A 20063-nucleotide genomic window follows, 5' to 3' on the forward strand; every position below is an offset into this window, starting at 1 on the left:
ATTTAAAATTCAATTCTTCAGGCACCTAGTCACATTTCCAATGCTCAGTAGCCACACATGGCTAGCTGCTATTGTATTGGCACACAAATAAATGACACACATAAATGGCATACATATAAACATGTCCACTTGGCAGAAATTTTCATCAGACAGCAGTGCTCTAGACTTTGAAAGTCACTAACTTATCTGAAATATCAGCTTCTGATCGATCTACCTTTTCCTTTACTGTAGCCTGTCTACTTTCCCCGCAGGTACATGATAGGCATCTTCTGAAAAGAGCCACACTAAGGATAAAGGAAAGGTATGGTGTGGACTATTTTTCTGCCTATTCTAGCTATTGATAAGGGGTTTCCATAAAATGAAATGTTTATGGTAGAAATGATTTTTATACAGATACAGATCTACATGCCAACTGTAATCAAGCAAAAAAATGAAGGGGAGGAATCGGAGGGGGAGACGAACCATGAGAGACTATGGACTCTGAGAAACAAACTGCGGGTTCTAGAGGGGAGGGGTGTGGGGGGATGGGCTAGCCTGGTGATGGGTATTAAAAGAGGGCACGTATTGAATAGAGCACTGGGTGTTATATGCAAACAATGAATCATGGAACACTACGTCAAAAACTAATGATGTAATGTATGGTGATTAACACAATAAAATTAAATTAAAAAAGACAATTTTAAGACATAAATTTTACGAATGAAATATAAAAAAACTGAATTTTTTCTTGAAAATAGGTGGGCTTTTTTTTTTTTTTTTTTTGCTTTAAAACATACTCAAACATTACAGTTGAGTCCATACCTTTACTTACACTGTTACTCTATTAAAATGGGTTGTACTTTAACAAGTAAGCTTCACAATGATTGCAACTCAATGTCACATATTCTACATAATGATACAATCTGTTCTAAAGTATGTCATTTTTTCCCCTCTAAATCTTCACCTACATTCACATTCATTTCATACATATTTAAGAAGAGACTTGTAAACTTATGAATGAGCTAATATACTTCCTGCACAGTACATGCAAGGCAGAGTTCTACCTGACTCCAAAGACTCAGACTTAGATACTTCATATTTTATAGGATTGCTTTTCCCAATATGTGTGCAAGAGAAAATAACAGGTGAATTTCAAGTGAACTCCATGATTAAATAAGTTGGGAAATGCTTGATTAAAATTAAATTGTCCTTTTTCTAGAACTTTTAACATGTTTAATGTGTAACAGGGATATTATACACCCACATTTTCAAATTTATTTGACCACAAAACATAATTTATCAGATGTTCCACTTAACACAGTTTAGAAAAGCACTGTTATGTTCATTAAAAAAGAAAAAGGAAAAAAGTAACAATTATATTAATAATACTTGGGAGGGCTGAAAGGAATGAGACATTAAGAAGAGTAATGAGAAAAAAAGTGAACCATGGGGAGAATTAATATTCCTAAATTACAACCTTGGGAGATAAAAAGAAAAGTGAGTCTAATTCTATCTGTCCAGTAGAGGCAAAGGCACAAAGCGAAGGAAATGCAGCTGGTGAAGCTTGAGCAGAGTGCCACTACATTCTGATAAGTTATCGTGAACTGAGCCACAGCTGTCACAGAACCAGAGAACAGTAGGAAAAATATGCATCATGATTTCTCTGTAAGTTGTCAAGTTACGTACCTTAATAAAAAAATTAAAGTTTCTCTTATCTAAAGTACAGACGGGCAAAGTATGGCCAGTGGAGACAAAGCTGAGTTTATGCATATTTTCATACTGTCTGTGGGCTAAGAATGAATTTTATACTTCTTTAAATGACTAAAAATAATCAAAATAATATTTAAATACATGTTAAAGTTATATAAAATTCAAATGTCCATAAACAAGATATTATTGGAATACAGCTATACTCATCTATTTATGTATCATCTATGGCTGCTTTTGGACCACAGTGGCATAACTGAGTAGTTGTGATATACACTGTATGGTTATCATCTAGTCCTATACAGAAAGTTTTCCAATACCTGAAGTTTTAAGTTACTGTGTGTCTCCAGAGATGAAACTACAACACTGGGAAAAACAACAAATTATATTAAACAGTTCACAGAACAAATCTAGGAAATTTACTCAGCTTACTTACAAACTATTCTGTTACATATATATGTATATACACACACTCATACATGTACATATACACATATTCATTTTAAAATAAAAAAACCCTCTTAGAAATCAAACACTCATAGCCTTTATCAGATTATAAATTTAACAGTTAACTCTTGAACAACATGAAGGTTAGGGACACCAATCCCCTGTGCAGTCAAAAATCTGTGTATAACTTTTGACTCCCTCAAAAAACTTAACTACTGATAGCCTACTATTGATTGGAAGCTTTACTGATAACAAAAACAGTCGATTAACATATTTTGTATATGTATTAAATACTATATTCTTATAATAAAATAAGGTAGAGAAAAGAAAGTGTTATTCAGGATATCACAAATACATTTACAGTACTGTCCTGTATTTATCAAAAAATATTCGTGGACCTGCACAGTTCAAACCTGTGTTGTTCAAGGGTCAGCTATAATTTAAGGCTCATAAGTTAAATGAGTAAGTTAATAAAAACTGAGAAAAAGGGCAGAAAGTCAAAATGGAAACAAGCTCCCTCAGTTCTCAACTACAGAAAAATCCACTTAGTTCTCAATTAAAGTAAGAATAAGAACTGGCGAAGAACAAGGACACACCATTAAAGGAATCCTAATTAATAAATGAAAAAATAACTTCTAATGTCCAAGTTAGAAGCCTGACAGATTCGAATAGACCAAAGATTGAGACTTTTCTACACATGGAAGCATTCTAGGTAAGAAAAACCAGCAGTTTTCCTGAAGGTAGAAACAAACAGCAAAGTTCAATTAGATTCAAAAGAAATCACAGTTATGATTTAAGGAAATAAAGGTATTTGTTTCCATCTAGGTATTTATATTTAACTGATACTTAAATTACACTGTAATTTATAATTTACATTCAACAATATATATATTACACACACACAAGAATATATGTATGTAGTCTTGTATATACTGAAAATATACACTTAAAATTCTTCTAAAATTATGTAAGAATGTCTTCTTTTATACAAAAAGGCATAATGGACTGTGGAAGCACATTGTTATTTTTTCAATAATCCATACCTGAAGAGAAACTATCTATAGGAATTCATTCCACTAGGTGTTGGGTATTAGATCACAGCAACACCACCCAAGAAAAAGTCAACAGCATTTACAGGAACAGCTCTGCATTTCACAATCTACCAAATGGTGCCAACCACTATGGATTCACAATGTTGTTATATTTTACCTTTGTTTTTTCTGATAGTGACCCACTCCAAAGAAACATAGAATCCACTTCCTTTCATATCCAATTCCTCTTTCTCTATTCGAAGAAGTAAGGTAGTTACTGAATGTTTTTCAGCATTCAGCAGTGAGACACTATGAATTATGATAAAAGGATTCCCAAGCTCTTCATTAAACATAATCTACCAAAAAAAAAAGATTACACATATAAAAATGTACATATTACACAAATGCAGGTAGCACAGAGGGAATGCACAGAATTCTGACAATACAACAACTAATTTGTATACTCTTTATTACAAGGAATAGAAAAATGAAAAAAGCCTTTAAATAAAGGTTACAAGGTCAAATAACATTCTTTGAATAAATAACTTTTTAAAAATGCCTATTTGATAGAGAAAAGCGATCAGTACTCTTGGCTTAAAAACAAGGAAAACAATATAGCATCCAAGCAGCATAAAAAGAAAACAGAGAACTAGAAGCAACCTCCTAGAGAAGAATTATATAAAAGAGGGCATGGGTCAGTCCACGTTGACTCCTTATCTCTTCTCCTATCTTGTATAGGATTTATTTCTGCTTTTTCCCTCTTAGTTTCTGAATATTGTTCATGCTTATGCACATGTGTGAGCATGTGTGTACATATGGTTTTTCCTGTTGTTTTTGTTTTGTTCTCTATTTGTTTCTTAGAAGTCTGCAAAGGTCAGAGTCAAAGGAATTGGAGACACCACTAAAACTTCCTTATTTCTCAAAAATAAAAGAGCCCCTTTATATTTAAAAGTTATAATTCAACAAACTATTTAAATATACTACTGAAGTGTCTTTTTAAAAAGCAAATCTAAGCACTATACAGAAACACAAAATCTTAAATTCTTTTTTCTATCACAAACACAAAATCTAAAGGACTATTATACTTATTTAAGAGTAAATAATAAAGAACAGATATTTTAAGACTGTTCACTAAACAAGATATTTGAATAAAAAAATAAATGGTTGAAGAAAATATACAAATGACAAAAGTTAGCTTTAAAAAAACAAAAACAAAAAACCCTTTATCTGGAATCCCATCCTATCTGCTCCTACTTGAAAGCCTTATAAAGAAAAGTGTGCTTTAATGTCAATTTCCCTAAGTGTTTGAGCCCTCTGTCAAAATTATTCAAATAGTAGACCTTTGGAATCCATTCTGTGGCGTTCCACAAAGAGAAAATAGCAAGAACAGCAAAAAATACCTCGAATACTCAAAACTGAGATGACAGACAGGTTCTAGTTGTTTGACTGGGTTTTGCTTTCATTTGGGGGACAACAGGAGACCAAAGGGAGAAAAGAAAGATAGTAAATTTTGTCAGGTACAAGTAGCTAGTTTATTGCTTCCTTCCTCTTCTTTCTATTTCGTGTGAGTGAAAGGGACTGGAATGAGACCAGGGAGTAGATGTCTAAACTTTTATAAACCGCTGGGCTGAAGTTTCCTGTCTCCCGAACAAGCCCAGCAACTCAAGTGTGATACGGCTGATAGCAACACCCCCATCATATTAGAGGCAACACACTTGCAAAGCAGGCAGTCTTCCTGTCTCCCTTTATTTCTCTTTCTACACTGCAGTCATCACCACCCTTACTTGGCCCCCTTATGCCCTCCTGTATCCTCCAACCATTCCCACCTTCAGCTCCCTCTCTGTTCTCCACCAACTGGAGAAATCTTAGAGAAATCTAAGCTGTTTCTCTTAAAGAGACCAGTATTCCACAGTATCCCTCCCACCTCAGTTAATGCCCAAGTCCCACCCCTGTCCCATTCCCCCTCCCCCCAATCAAAACTATTATTAATTGCAAACATCTCTGAGGGTGATTTCATTACAGCAGTGTACACTGAAGAGGGCATGAAGTAAATTTAAATTTAAAAGAACTTTTAAATGATTTAAAAAATATTACTAAAGGCTTAATATGCACCAAGGGGATATAGATAGCACAAACCAAATGATTTATAAATCTGTATGAATTTCCTTATGGCAGAGTATGCAGTGTTATTTTTAAGCTGAAGGTGAGCCGGGTCAGTGTGTCTCTTTCTGCTCAAAACCAAGAGAATCCATAGCTTGATAATACATAAATTCTCATTCTCCTGCCCCTCACTCTCCAAGCTCCTTCCAAATGTTTCAGATAGCTATGCTAGTTATGTATCACATTGCCTCAGTAATACAAAAAGAAAAAAGATAAAAATTATTACTGGAGGCCACAGCAGAAAAATGTCACAATGTCCAATGAATATTTAAATCTGTGACTACAAAGGCCTGCAAAGGCCCCCTACAAACAGGCTACAGTTGTTTTGGTTATTTATCGTTTTTTTTGTTTAGTTTTTTGAATTACTATAATTTGGTAGTATACCATTTAATATAACTTAGTAAAAAAGGCAAGCCATGGGCGCCTGAGTGGCTCAGTTGGTTAAGCGACTGCCTTCGGCTCAGGTCATGATCCTGGAGACCCCGGATCGAGTCCCGCATCGGGCTCCCTGCTCAGCAGGGAGTCTGCCTCTCCCTCTGACCTTCTTCCCTCTCATGCTCTCTCTCTACCATTCTCTCTCTCTCAATAAATAAATAAAAAATCTTTAAAAAAAAAAAAAGGCAAGCCATTTGGTTCTAAGGCCTTCTTAATTTTTCTCAAAGAATTAAAGCCTGATCTTTGTTAGGCATTTGATGGTCTGATAAAAATAGTTTATAAGATCTAAATAAATTAAGTTCACATTTCTTTATCTACACAGAACTAAAAGGCCACCTGCTGAGATTTAGACAATAGCAGTATCACAATATACTTATTAGTATTAACTCAGTGTCATTCTTTCCCACCTTCAAAAATTGTGGCTCTAGAGAAATTAATTCCTTATTTATTATTATTAAAATCCTAATCTGCCCCTCAGATTTAAAAATGTTACTCTGTTTTAAGAAAACAAATAAAAATAGCATCTTAGAGATTGGCACATTACTATATTTATGTTATAGTGTATTCTTCTAAGTAGGGAATACTCTGGTAAACTCAGCATTTGAATAATGGCAACTTACCAGATAGCTAGCAGAGTGGTGCCTCAGAAGTGTGCTGGGTCCATAAAGATACCAGCAAATATAACATGAGTAGAGGAGAAAAGATATCCCAATGTAATTCTTGGCTAACTCTTCATCAAGAAGGAGGCGATGTTAATACTTTAGTGTACTGCTTTACATATAATATAAAGCATTCAATAAACATTTGCTGAACAAATGAATGCAATTCTTGACAACTGCAATAACCCCAAATCAAACCAGAAATGGTTAAGATACCAGTTTTGTAAAAGGTATATATTTTATAATTTAATTAAAAATTTCCAAAACATTATATATTATAAAAATGAAGAGGTCACACATAAACCATGCCCAGAAAGAGTTATTTCAAAATCACTAAGGTCTAATTTATACATACTTTCCAGACTTTACTTAAATCTAAAAAACAAAAAACAAAATCGCACCTCCCATTTTTCAGAAGCACTATTTCCACGTTCACCTGTACCAATGAGATATAATCGTCCAGTTCCATCTGACAAGGTAACCCAGGTCGAAGATGTGAAATGGATAGATGCACAAAGACGACTGTCGTATGCTGTCAAATCTGTGGGAAGTCGAAACACTTCTCGTGGTTTTCCTAAAGCAGTGTCCTAAAAAGAGGCGAAACATTATAAATTAATCTTTCCCTCTCCTTGATCCATATGCACACAGAATAAATATCTGCAGTGTAGTGGTTACTCTCTTATTCAAGAGAAGATGCCTAATTCCCCTCCCTTTGAGTATGAGCTGTACAACTCACTTCTAACAAAAAAGTATGGCAGAAGTGACAGTTTGTGACTTCTCAAACTCAGTCATAGTTTCTGTTACATCTTCTATCTTGCTCTCTCTTGGACTGCACATGATAGACCCACATGGGGAGGACATAGGGGCTCCTCACAATAACCAGCACCCTGTGAGCTATCTGAAAGCCCTAGTTGAGCCTTCAGATCACTGCTCTCTGGGCTGACATCTTGGCTACAACTTCATGAGAAACCTTGACACAGAAACCACCTCGCTAAGTCACTTTGATTTCTGAACCACAAACACTGAGATGACAAATATTTATTGTTTCAAGTCATTAAGCGTTGAAGTAGGATATTACACAGCAAGAGATAACTAATACCCTGCAGTAATCTGGTCTTCATTCTTAAGTTTAGAGTTAATGATCAGTATTTTTAACTAATTGGAAATACTACATCATGTCCTAAATGCCTCCAAAGACATCAGCCTGTGGTATGAAAACACTACACTTAGACTATTAACAATTTAGGTTTCTATTAGCACATTTTTATTGTATCGATGTCCTTAAAATTTAAAGCTGTAAGACGGATTGCAACATTAAACTGTTTTATAAGAAAATATATAAAAAGGTCTATATTTCAGGAAATAAACATCTTATACATCAGATGTACTCAATTCAATAATTTGTTGTTGTTGCTAAAGTTTTAGGTTTCAGTTAAGAGATTTTCCTGCAGGCCAAAAGTAATTCTTGATTCATGTATTTCATTCTCTGTTCCTAGAATTACTTAGATAAATGCATATATTAACAAAATTTAAGTAAGCAAAATGTCCTTACCAGCCACAAGTTTTTTAGTGACCCACATCTCTTTCTAAAGCATCCAGTTTAGTTTTCTTTGAAATGGCACCTTTCCTTCTTTTTGTATTCATATTTTAATGATTTACATAATACTGACTAAATAATGAAAATACAATGACAAGCCCAGCTGGCATAAAGTTTTTAGAATGCCCATATCTGAGTAAAACTCAACTAGCAGAAACAGAATTGTTATCAGCATAGTACTGAGTAGCCTACTAGCAGTAAACATTAAGCTTACTGTGGTCTCCAGTCAGTATATTATATGAAGGGAAGAGAGAACACCAGTTATTCCAGTCACTCAATTAAATGGAGGTCAATTAAGAGATATTTTACTGCAGGATGATGTCTATGTAGGCGTTTAGAACATGATGTGGTATTTCCAATTAGTGAGAAATAAATAGGAATGGTCAACAAATGCTATTGGGATACTAGAGATCTGGAAAAAATTGCTCTTTCCCTCACAGCACACACAAAAATCCCACATTCCAGAGAGATTAATAATCTAAATGTTTTAAAGGAAAAGTAAAATAAATTTGTTAGAAGATTAATCACATTTTAATCTCAGGGTGGAGAAAGTCTTCCTGTGAAAAATAAAAAGACATGTATGAGACAGGGAGAAAAATATTTGCCACAAGAATAACACAGGACCAGCACTCACAGCATATAAAGAACCCTAGCAACTCAACAAGAAATACATGACTATCCAAAATGTTTAAATGGGTAAAGACATGTATAGGAAAACTATGGTTAAAAAAAAATTAACCAGAAAAAAAAATCACCTAATACAAGCCCAATCCTGTAATAAATCTTTTCCAACATCCTCTTACTGAAACACTTGGTTCCCCACGGTGTAGACTCTCCTCTGCTGTAAAACGTAATAAATACAACTTGTTCAACTCTAGATGAGTACCTGGCATCTTTGTCTGAAGAGCACTGGTGGAGGAATGGTTAATTGTGAAATATCCATCCTTTGAAATACCAAATAATTGTTAAATATGCAGAAGTGGATTTATAATACTGACATAAGATCTCCAAAATAATAACTGAAAAAAAAAGTTGCAGAATATATACAGTGTGAATCCATATATATTGAAACAACAAAATGTTGCAATAGTAAGGTGTTCACAGACACATGCTGGTCTGTTAAGTGTTTACTACTAGAAAGGAAAAAAAGATCGTAGTGCAACTGGCACTAGCGAAGACTGAGGTAAGGGGAAACTTTCCATTTTTGCTTCAATACTTTGCTTGACTTTTTTTTTTTTTTACACCAAGCAATTTATGTGTAATATACATAGTTTAAAAGATATTAATAGGATAAAATAAAATGGGACTCCTTCCTCACAACAGTTGTTTCAAAGTAAAGGTTTCTAGTGGTCTCCCCCACTACATGCCCTTCACTGCATCTGATCTAGTGAACCACTTGTTAGGACAAATGCACGGCTTAAACCTGTTAAATCACTACTTCATCGCATCATTTCATATACAGTTACTAAGGTTGTTTTAAGCTATTTTCTTTTAAATACAAGGTTACACATAACTGAGATTGCTGGAAGTCTAATTATTAGATAGATGATTTTGATATCCAATGGAATGATTAAAATATTCAAGTACATAGATGTAAAGCTAAAAATTAAATTAAAATACAAAAGAAAATAGTGTCTCTATTACATAAGTCAAATGATAGTTTAAGTGAAAGCAACCTGAATGTTCCTAATTTTTGAAATCTAATTCTCAAAGGGTACATTCAATTTTAAATGGACTGTGTGTAATAAAATATTTTCTTCTGTAAATCTTAAATTAGAGTATTGAATTATTTCTGAATAACCTCCACTGACAGTTTTATGGTGTCCTCATAATAATGCTTTATGATATTGGCATCTATAATGTCTTTGTCCCACCCAATCATTTTCTTCCAGACAAAAAAAAAGGTTAATGTAACTATGTTCAAAGCTGTTGAAAATAATTCTGCAGTAACATTTCACAGCTGAATTGCAAAAGAAGTAAAATTTCAATGATGAATGGAACATTTACTGAATAACTACAATGTATAAGCATTATATTAAATAAGTGCTTTGATTTTTTGCCATCTCATTTAATGATTACAAAATCCTATGAAGTTGAAATTATGCACACTTTGAGAGATAAAGAGCTCTGTTCAAAAAGATTAAATCATTTGCCTAGAACTCCAATGATAAGAAAATGGCAGGGCTAAGATTCAAATCCTGATTGACCCCACTCCAAAAGTTGATGGTCTCTCGTGGATTCCACACTTCGAGAGGAAACCACTACCCAAGTTTTTCTAAACAAATGATACCTCAGATCTCATTGCAATTTCTAGAATACTCCCTGCAAAAACAGTAAGAATTGTGAATGCATCTACCATATTGTTTTTCTTTAGACTAACACCTTATATAAAATTAAGTAATTAAATTCCTGGGTCAACAAAATGTAATACAAAAATTATAATGTCAATATATTGTATATATGCGACACAGTAAATAATATATGAACTATATTTATGAAAAATAACTCTAAATGGGAGTTTGAGGGCCTCTTGTCACAGCTACAAGAAGACAAGGTTTGAACTGACAAGGCATTTTTCTAATACATATATGTTTATAGAAAGCACTATACCCAAGTTTAAAGAAAAATGGCCAAGAAAAATTAAGTAAGGATGCCATTTACTAGTATTATTACACATTGACATTTAAAATTTTGTCCTTTTAAAAGGAAGTGATCTTTTACTGGAGAAAGACTTTCATCACTAATAACTGTTAAGTTTATTTGAAAGAAAAGAAAACTTCCTTTTTCCTTTCTCTTTTTTTGCTAAAGCTATAAGAAATGATATTTTATTAAGTGGAATTTGAGTAATGTTTCTATATAACATAAAACTTTTAATAATTCATTAATAACATACAGTTCAAAGAACTTACTCCTCTATTTTTTTTTTCTTTAACTAGGTAAATAATTGGCTCCTTATTAATAAATGCAACTATAGAAAATAAGGTAAGATTCAGGTCTAGAGATGCTACTTTTGAGATACTGGCATGCAACTGAGCTAGACTAATAAGCAGTTACAGTGTTACTCCAAGACAAAGCCTCGCAAATGTGGGCTTCACATGGAATCCAGTAACTCTCCTCCGATCTTTAAGTGCAATTTAAAGAGGCACCACAAGATGACACACTTCTTTAGGAGAAACAAACTAGTTTTTCAGCTAAATGGAAAAATAAGTTATAAAAGAATTCCCTAAATATTAAGAAACAAAACATACTACTTTAAAAAGAAGCCCTAATACCCTAATAAAATGACAACATAAGAATTAAATTTTAAAAACACTTTTTTTTTTTGCTTTCCTAAGGCATTTTCTACTTTCTAAAAGCACTTCCTCCCAACTGATGTTTCTCTAAAATTAAGGATTGTAAACTGATAAAATAAACTGACTTGGAAGTATAATGCCTCTATAAACCTGTGTGTTGAACTGCTGCCATCTGCTGGCTCCTGACAAAACCTCAAGGTCAGACAATTGTGTGGATTTCCTTTCTTGGGCCCTACAGCCTTCTCTTTGACCACAATAGTGTTTAGCATGGATTTAACAGGGTGGAAGTATTTGTAAACCAGCCACTCCAAAAGAATCTCTCTGAGATTTGTTCATGTGTGCCTCCGACGGAAAAAAAAAAAAAAAAAAAATATATATATATATATATATCAGACAATAAAATGGGTATTAGAACAACTTTTCTGCTTAAATAAAAAGCCAACGTGTAACCAGTGGCCAACAATCTTCACCTGCCCCCAACACAGAAGTTCAAACAACAGGTCAGTTTCCTTTTTTGCTGATCAGAAAAATAGTAAGAAATAAGTGTGGCATTCTTCTGCACCGCAGGTGAAGAGTTTCTCAAAACTTGGTCACTGGACCACAAGCAAAATCATATGAGGTCCTTGATAAAATGCAGATTCCCAGACCACAAACAAGCCTGACATACTGAATCTGAATTTTTAAGAACCATAACCTGAAATTAGCTATCAATTACTCCAAGTGATTCTGATGTGCAATACAGTTTGAAAACCAAAGACAAAAGCTGAATTAAACAGAAAACAAACTAAAATAACCCCAGATATGGTTCTTTAAAAATAAAATAAAAATACCCTTCTAAAATTTGATTAAGGAAAAAGAGAAAAAATAGAGAAAGGAAAAACTTGAAAGAAGATAATCTTAAGAGCATAAAACATGCAAATTTACAGCAACAAATCTGAAAAGAATAAGAAGAAATGAACAATTTTCACTAGCAAAAAAGTACATTATTAAATTACCAAAGAAACAGTTTGACTAAACCAGTTACCACAGAATCAACTGGTAAGGTAATTAGAAGACTATCACTGAAAAGGAAAAAAGGATATATAATAAAATAGGTCCAAAGAGGATCTTTATTTAACATAAGGAAAGGGTCATTCCAGTCCTAAACTGTTCCAATTCCAGAAAGCTCTCCAATTCCTTTAAGTGAGCAAAACGTTAATGAAAATCTGACAGATATCACAAAAACAAAATTTAAGAAACTATTAATTTGTGAAAATAAATACAAAAATACTATACATATATAAAGTATGTGTTAATCAACTTTATGTTATCAGTAAGGCTTCTGGTCAACAGTAAGCTATTAGTTAGGTTTTGGGGAATCCAAAGTTGTACTTTTCTACTGCAAATTTTTGATTGTGCAATGGGGGGGAGGGGTTTAGCACTAAAATTCCCAGTATTGTTCAAGGGTCAACTGTCAATTCATAGTCTGCTGTGAATTAATAAACTAGAAGAAACTTTATTTTGTATGCTGCAGCATTCCCAGTGCCTACGACAATGTGTAACATATAGTAGGTATTCAATAAATATTTTGAAGGTCAAGTGAAGAGTATAAATTAGATTATGTGACTTAGTTAGGCTCTGTAAGTCAGTATTAAGAGAATTTCCAGATTTTAGATTTGTCTTCCCAAACAAAACATAAAAGAATCTAAAAAATATAAGTCCTTAAATTTAAAAGACACAGTAAAATACAAATTATGCATATGCAGAGTATGGACATGTATAATCATGTATAGATAATACACTGCCTATGTATGCATACAGGGCATTTCTTTTGAATGTACACACTACCCAAGTAGATAGGGCATATAGAGTGTATGTATATATTGTGTCTTTAATGAGTCCATAGGTAAAGAGACTAAACTAAATAAGGAACTCTAACTAGTTATTCTAAGATGTCCATAGAAGCCAGAGAATAGGTCAGAAAAAAGGAATCAAAAACATTAGTCTTTGCCCTGATTCCACATCAAGTAAGTTATCTTAATAAAATTACGGTATTTGATTTCCTGTGAAATCTTCCCAATGGGAGAAGAAAACTATATTGACCAGTCCACACTGCTTATAGTATTTCAAATGCTATCATTAAACTTTCATTCCACATTTCCAATCAATTTTGTGACTTAAAATGGTTTTAGTATTCTAAATCATGATTACCAATGAGTGAATTGATAAAACCAAGTTTCTGGCCCAAAACTGTGACCCTATCCACACCCGTCTCCCGGCCAAGCATAGTTAGAACTAAAATGAATCAATCTTTCTTTTTAACATTTCTCTTTGCTTACCACAGAATAACATGACTGTTCCTCCCTCCCTTCAAAACCTGGCCTCTGCCCACCTTGCCATCCTCCTCTCCAACCATAGCCCGCATACTATTTAGGTCCTTCTATACATACTCTTGTGTTTCAGCAAATCAAGCTAGAGTACCTATAGTGCACACACATGCCTGTGGAAGTTTGCTGAATGTGCCTCTTAAGTCAGGTGCAGACACAGCTGCCTCAATCTGCATGGCAAATTAACTGATCCTTCAAAATTCTGTTAAGGGGCGTGACATCTCTTCTGAAACTTCTCTGAACGCTTCATCTTTCGACATTTTCTCATTTCCTTCTCCATACTATGTCTGCATCTTATCCCTACTTCCACTGTTACATGTTATCAATTTATTTGTATATGTGGTTACAAAGCACATAACAGCATTCAATAAATGTTTGCTGAAGAAAAATAAATACTTATTATTCACTAAAATTATTTATCTCAGTAAACCAAAGACTCATACCTGAGCCTGAAGAAGAAATAAGAGAAAAATCCTATCAAGAAACCAAGCCTGGGTAGCTCAGTTGGTTAAGTGGCCAGCTCTTGATTTCTACTAAGGTCATGATCTCAGGGTCCTGGGATCAGGCCCTGTATAGGGCTCTGTGCTCAGCAGGGAGTCCGCTTGAGGATTCTTTCTCCCTCTGCCCCTCCCCCCCACACGTGCTCGCTCTCTTTCAAATAAATAAATAAATCTAAAAAAAAGAGAAAGAATGCGAAAAAGAATGCAAAGCCAACTCCAAAGGATAAGAACAAGCTTTAAACAGCTGTTATTATTTCAACAAACATATTGACTAAGCCTCCTGCTGGGTGGCAGGATTATAGAAATATAAGAAAAACCCAGGGCCTAGACTAAGGGTTGGCAAGCTATAGTCAATGACCTAAATCTGGGCAATGTCATTTTTAAAAATAAAGTTTTATTGGAATTCAGTCACATTCATTTTCATAGTCTAATGCTGTTTTCATACCACTATAGCAAAACTGAGTAGTTGTGACATAAGATTGTCTAGCCTACAAACCCTAAAATATTAATTATCTGGCCCTGTGCAGGAAAGGTCTGCCAACCCCTGGTCTAGAAGGAATTCAAAGTCCACACAGAGCTGAGGGCCAATTGTTTGAATATTCCCAGAGGTGCAAAGGGAGGATGTCAGGGAAAGCTTAATAGATGAGATGGTTTGCTGGGACTTAAGTAAAGATTGGGAAGCAACCTGACACAGAACTAAGGAAGAATGTTCCAGGTGGAGTTAATCACATGGGAAATGGGCTGAAGGCAACAGGATACAGAGCATATCTCGGGAACTGCAAGAGTTTGGTATTGTTAGGGTATAGTGAACAAAATGGTAAAACACAAGGTTGGAGAGAAGGGCACCATAAACTGCATATACCAAGATGAAGAGTTTGTATTTTAAAAATATATATCACGGGGCACCTGGGTGACTCAGTTGGTTAGGTGTCCAACTCTTGGTTTCAGCTCAGGTCATGGTCTCAAGGTTGTGAGATCAAGCCCCACCTCTCTCTCTCTCTCTAAAATAAATAAATAAAATCTTTAAAATACATATATATGTGTGTGTGTGTGTATATGTATACACACATTTTGTGCTTACACTTGCCAAAAAAATCAAAAACAAACAGAAAAAACAAACCACTTCTGAAAGGACACACAGGAAACGAAAAGAATTTACAAGAAAACACAAATAAATGGGAAAATATTCCATTCTCATGGATTGGAAGAATTGATATTGTTAAAATGTCCATACTACCCAAAGCAATCTACAGATTCAATTCAATCCCTATTAAAACTCCAATGGCATTTTCACAGAAATACAACCATCCTCAAATTTGTATGGAACCACAAAAGACCCCAAAAAGCTAAATCCCAGTCTTGAGAAAGAACAAAGCTGGAGGCATCATGCTCCCTGATTTCAAACTATTTTACAAAACTATGGTCATCAAAACAGTATGAAATTCAAGACAATGGAACAAAATAGAATCAGAAATCAAATCACACATATATGATCAACTGATTTCCAAAAGGAGCCAAGAATATACAATAGGAAAAGGACAGTCTCTTCAATAAACAGTATTGGGAAAACCTGACAGTCACATGAAAAAGAGTGAAACTAGACTACTATATATAAATACACACACACACACAAATACAATATTTTATTTAGCCATAAAAAGGAATGAAATCCTGCCATTTGCAACAACATGGATGCACCTTGAGGGCATTATGCTATGTGAAGTAAGTCAGAGAAAAACAAATAGCATATGATCTCACTTATATATCAAATCTTAAAAAAAAATCAGATTGATGATTCTGTAGATGCAATGTAGAACTATGCTAGAAGGAGGGAGTAGTCAGGAAGCTATTACTATTCTACTGACTGTTTAAAGCAAATACACTAATAACACATGAAGTAAAATATAGGACGAAAATAGCTTGAAGGATATAAGAGAAGTAAAAGGAAATATATTATTGTAAAATATTAAGTAGAGGAAGACTATGATAAGTTAAGGATGAATACTATAAACTCTATATTAACCATTAAAAAAATGATAATACAAATGGGTTTAGATAAAAGCGAAAAGAGAAAATTAAACGGAATTTTAAGAAAATTTGCTTAATCCAAAAACAGGTAGGAACAGAGAGATAAAGAAAAAAAGAACAGACAAGACAAACTGAAAAGAGCAAAATGGGAACATAAACCAACCATATCACTAATTACATTAAATATAAATGTACTAAGCCCTTCAAATTAAAGGACAGATTGTCATGCTAGATACAAAACAAGACCCAACTACATGCTCTTTACAAGAGATGTACTTTAAAAATAACAACACTGTCATGTCAGGATGGCTGAGTGGTCTAAGATGTCAGTCAGACTAAAAACAACACTGATAAACTGAAAGAAAAAGGATAGAAAAAGATGAATATTACTAATAAAAAAAGCCAGCACAACTGTATTAATATCAGAAGATTTCAAGACAAAAATCACTCCCAGAGTCTAGATATGAAGAGGGGCATTTCATAATGCTAAAAGGACAAATCCATAGCAGACAAAATGTTTGTGCCCCAATTAACACAATTAAAAATACAAAAAGCAAGAATTAAAAGGAAAAATAGACAAATCGACTGTTATAGTCAGGGTTAACACTTCACGTTAGAAAAAGCAGACATGAACAGTTACATCAATATTGATCTATAAAACCCATTAGAGTAGTTGCTCATTGGTGGGAGTGGAGGAGGATACTTAAGTGTAACAGGAACAAAGGGAAAATTTAAAACTGAATTAAACAGATTAAAGCCTTATATAGACTAATGATAGGAATGATTCCATATATTAAAGATATGTGTACCTCAATTATCTGGACATCAGATTAAAAAGGAAAATTAAGAATCAAATTTATTGGAAAATGCTAGTATTACAGATATTTTTCTTACCAGCATCACCGTTAAATTCATAACTCTTCCAAGGTTATCAATGTAGTAGACACTGTCTTGATACCATGAATCACAGTGTAGGTAATTATACATTCCAAAAGCATGCATGTGTTCCAGTGTATATTGATCATCTCGAAGTTTTACTTCTGCCACGGCTGAAATATAAGAAAAATAAACATACACATCACAAATTTGTCTCAGATTATTTCTTTCTGCAGAATGCTTACAGGGTGAAGAAACTGCAGAAAGCTAATCACAAAGGTCTTTGGGACAAATTCACTATATTATTTATTCTAAAACAATTTCTAGGCACTGTGTATAGAGGATAAACAGTAAGTAAAACTGAAAAATCCCTGACAGTAGTCATAAGAGAGGGCCTTTCATGCCATTACCATCTTTTCTTTTAGGCACCTCTTCCTTGTAATTCTGAATAAAAAGAACAGGGAAATTCTAAAATTGAAGATCTTCTGTCTTTTGGGCAAATATTAAGTATTTTATAGGGAATTTTTGTAGTTTTTAAAATGCTTTTACCTCTATTATATCTCATTCCTTTTTTTTAACACATTAAGAAATAATGTTTTTATTATTTCATTATACAATTATGGAAACAAATGTAAGCACAAATGGTGATTTCTCCAATGTTTTATCACATCTTTCAAGAGTACAGAACAAAATATTCTACCTGTAATAGAAACAAGGTTTCCTAGTTAAAGAACAGTGTTTTCCACTAGGGCATTAGCGATTTCATAATTTTATTTTTACTTTTTTCCACCTTTATTGTGATGTAATTGACATATAACATTGTATAAGTTTAAGGTGTACAATATAATGACTTGATATATGAACATATTGTGAAATGGTTACCACAGTAAGTTACTGAACATATCCATCACCTCACAGTTATTTTTTTTGTGATGAGAACTTTTAAGATCTACTCTCTTAGCTACTTCCATAATTTTTTTTAAAGATTTCATTTATTTATTTGACAGAAAGAGCACGTGAGCACATGCACAAGTAGGCAGAGCAGCAGGCAGAGGGAAAGGGAGAAGCAGGCTCCCCGCTGAGCAGGGAGCCCGATGTGGGACTGGATCCCAGGACCCTGGGATCACGACCTGAGCCGAAGGCAGCCACTCAACTGACTGAGCCACACAGGCGCACCTACTTCCATAATTTTAATCTATTAAATGTGATCTCTGCTTCCTCTCTTTCTTCCCTCATATGCAGATAAGAACACTTACAGCTCAGGGCTGGCCATGACTTAGAATTAATTTCTGCTCTGACAGGAAATATTTAAGTAAACTATGCTGGGCCTATACCTTACCTTAATATAAAACTCAACTTACTGTAAATAAAAAATTTAAAAAACAAAAACTCAACTTACTGTATTCTAATTGCAATTTTTTTTCCATAATGTTCATCAGTTCCTATTTCTATTACCTGCCTTGAGTCCTTCCTGACTTATATTCATTCACTGATTTATTCAGCAATATTTTAATAAGCACCATTGATACAATGATGAGCAAAAAGCAGAGAATCTGGGCGCCTGGGTGGCTCAGTTGTTAAGCGTCTGCCTTCGGCTCAGGTCATGATCCCAGGGTCCTGGGATTGAGTCCCACATCAGGCTCCCTGCTCAGCGGAAAGCCTGCTTCTCCCTCTCCCACTCCGCCTGCCTGTGTTCCTGCTCTCTCTCTGTCTCTCTGTCAAATAAATAAATAAAATCTTTAAAAAAAAAAAAAGCAGAGAATCTACCTTCTTAGCACTTATGATTCAGTGAGGAAATGGACATTAGTTAAATAATCACATAGGTAAATATATAATGAAAACTGTAACAAATGTTGGGAAGAAAAATTACCGGGTACCATGAGAACAAATAACACTGCACACTGATCTATGGAGGAGGGGAACTGATGAAAGCTTTCAGAAATACAAGCCAAGCTAGAAAGAATAAAGTTAATTTATGAAGAAATATATCTCTATGCACACGCGCACACACACACACACATGCAGAAGGAAAAGCAGGCAAAGCCGGAGGTAAAACTTGCGTTCAAAGAACCAAAAGAAGGCCAAACTGGCTGAAATACAAAGCACAATGGAGATCTGTACAAGAAAAGGCTACAGATAAACAAAGCTAGAGAACTGGGCAGGAGTTGGGTCATGAAAGGCCTTGTCTTTATCAATAAAGTTAATGTAGTTCATTTAAGTTTTTAAGCAGGAGAGTAAAGTTCAGATTTGAATTTATAAAAGATTACTTATAACTACAATATGTAAAACGGACTGAAGGAAAGCAAGGTAAAATCCAGTGTAAATATTAATAAACTGAAACCTCACTAAAAATACAGTGGAGAAGCTAGCAGGGGGAACCCAACCATTCAACATCAATTACAGGAAGTATTGTTAATTACAGACCCCAACAGCAGAATATTCAATAGGAAAGAATCACCAATTACAGGCCCCAAAAGGGAAAAGATGTACACTGCATCTCCTACAAGAAATGGCACTACCCCTGCAACTCAATTAATGAGAAATCAACATTACCCTGTACTCTAGCTTTTCAGTGGACTTTCATTCAAAACAGCCCCTCTCAACTTCCTCCTTCTTCTCCATAAAATAACTTCCCTCTTCTTTGTTTGCTGAGCTTGCCTATGGTTTTGCTGTAGCTTGCATGTGCCAAATTGCAATTCTCTAATATTCCCAAATAAATCCATTGTTGACAAAATAACTTGGCTGTTTTATTTTTATGGTTAACACCAGGAAGATCCATTAGAAAGTTATTGCAGTCATCTTGGTAAACGATGAGTGACTAAAGTTTGGAGGCATTTCAAGGGTAAAATCGTAACTTTATTATGGATCTGATGTAGGTTGAGGAAACTGCTATTTATAATTCAAGGAAATACTTATTTTATAAGGAACACTTAGAAATATATATTCCACTGATTAGGAGGGAAACAACCAATTCTTGGTTTTCTA

General features: G+C 34.2%; 1 protein-coding gene across 2 annotated transcripts in view; it reads right to left on the reverse strand.

Moving 5' to 3' along the window:
• NUDCD1 (NudC domain containing 1) overlaps positions 1–20063 on the reverse strand; it is a 91814-nt gene that overhangs the window by 62217 nt on the left and 9534 nt on the right. For both annotated transcript variants that reach the window (XM_027605821.2, XM_027605815.2), the window contains exons 2-4: positions 17097–17251; positions 6820–7005; positions 3343–3520 (exon numbers count right to left, since the gene is read on the reverse strand). In XM_027605821.2, the coding sequence (XP_027461622.1) occupies positions 3343–3520; positions 6820–7005; positions 17097–17251 (519 nt within the window). The remainder of the gene's footprint in view (positions 1–3342; positions 3521–6819; positions 7006–17096; positions 17252–20063) is intronic.

Source organism: Zalophus californianus, chromosome 4 (genome assembly GCF_009762305.2).
Source record: "Zalophus californianus isolate mZalCal1 chromosome 4, mZalCal1.pri.v2, whole genome shotgun sequence".
Lineage (NCBI taxonomy): Eukaryota > Metazoa > Chordata > Mammalia > Carnivora > Otariidae > Zalophus > Zalophus californianus.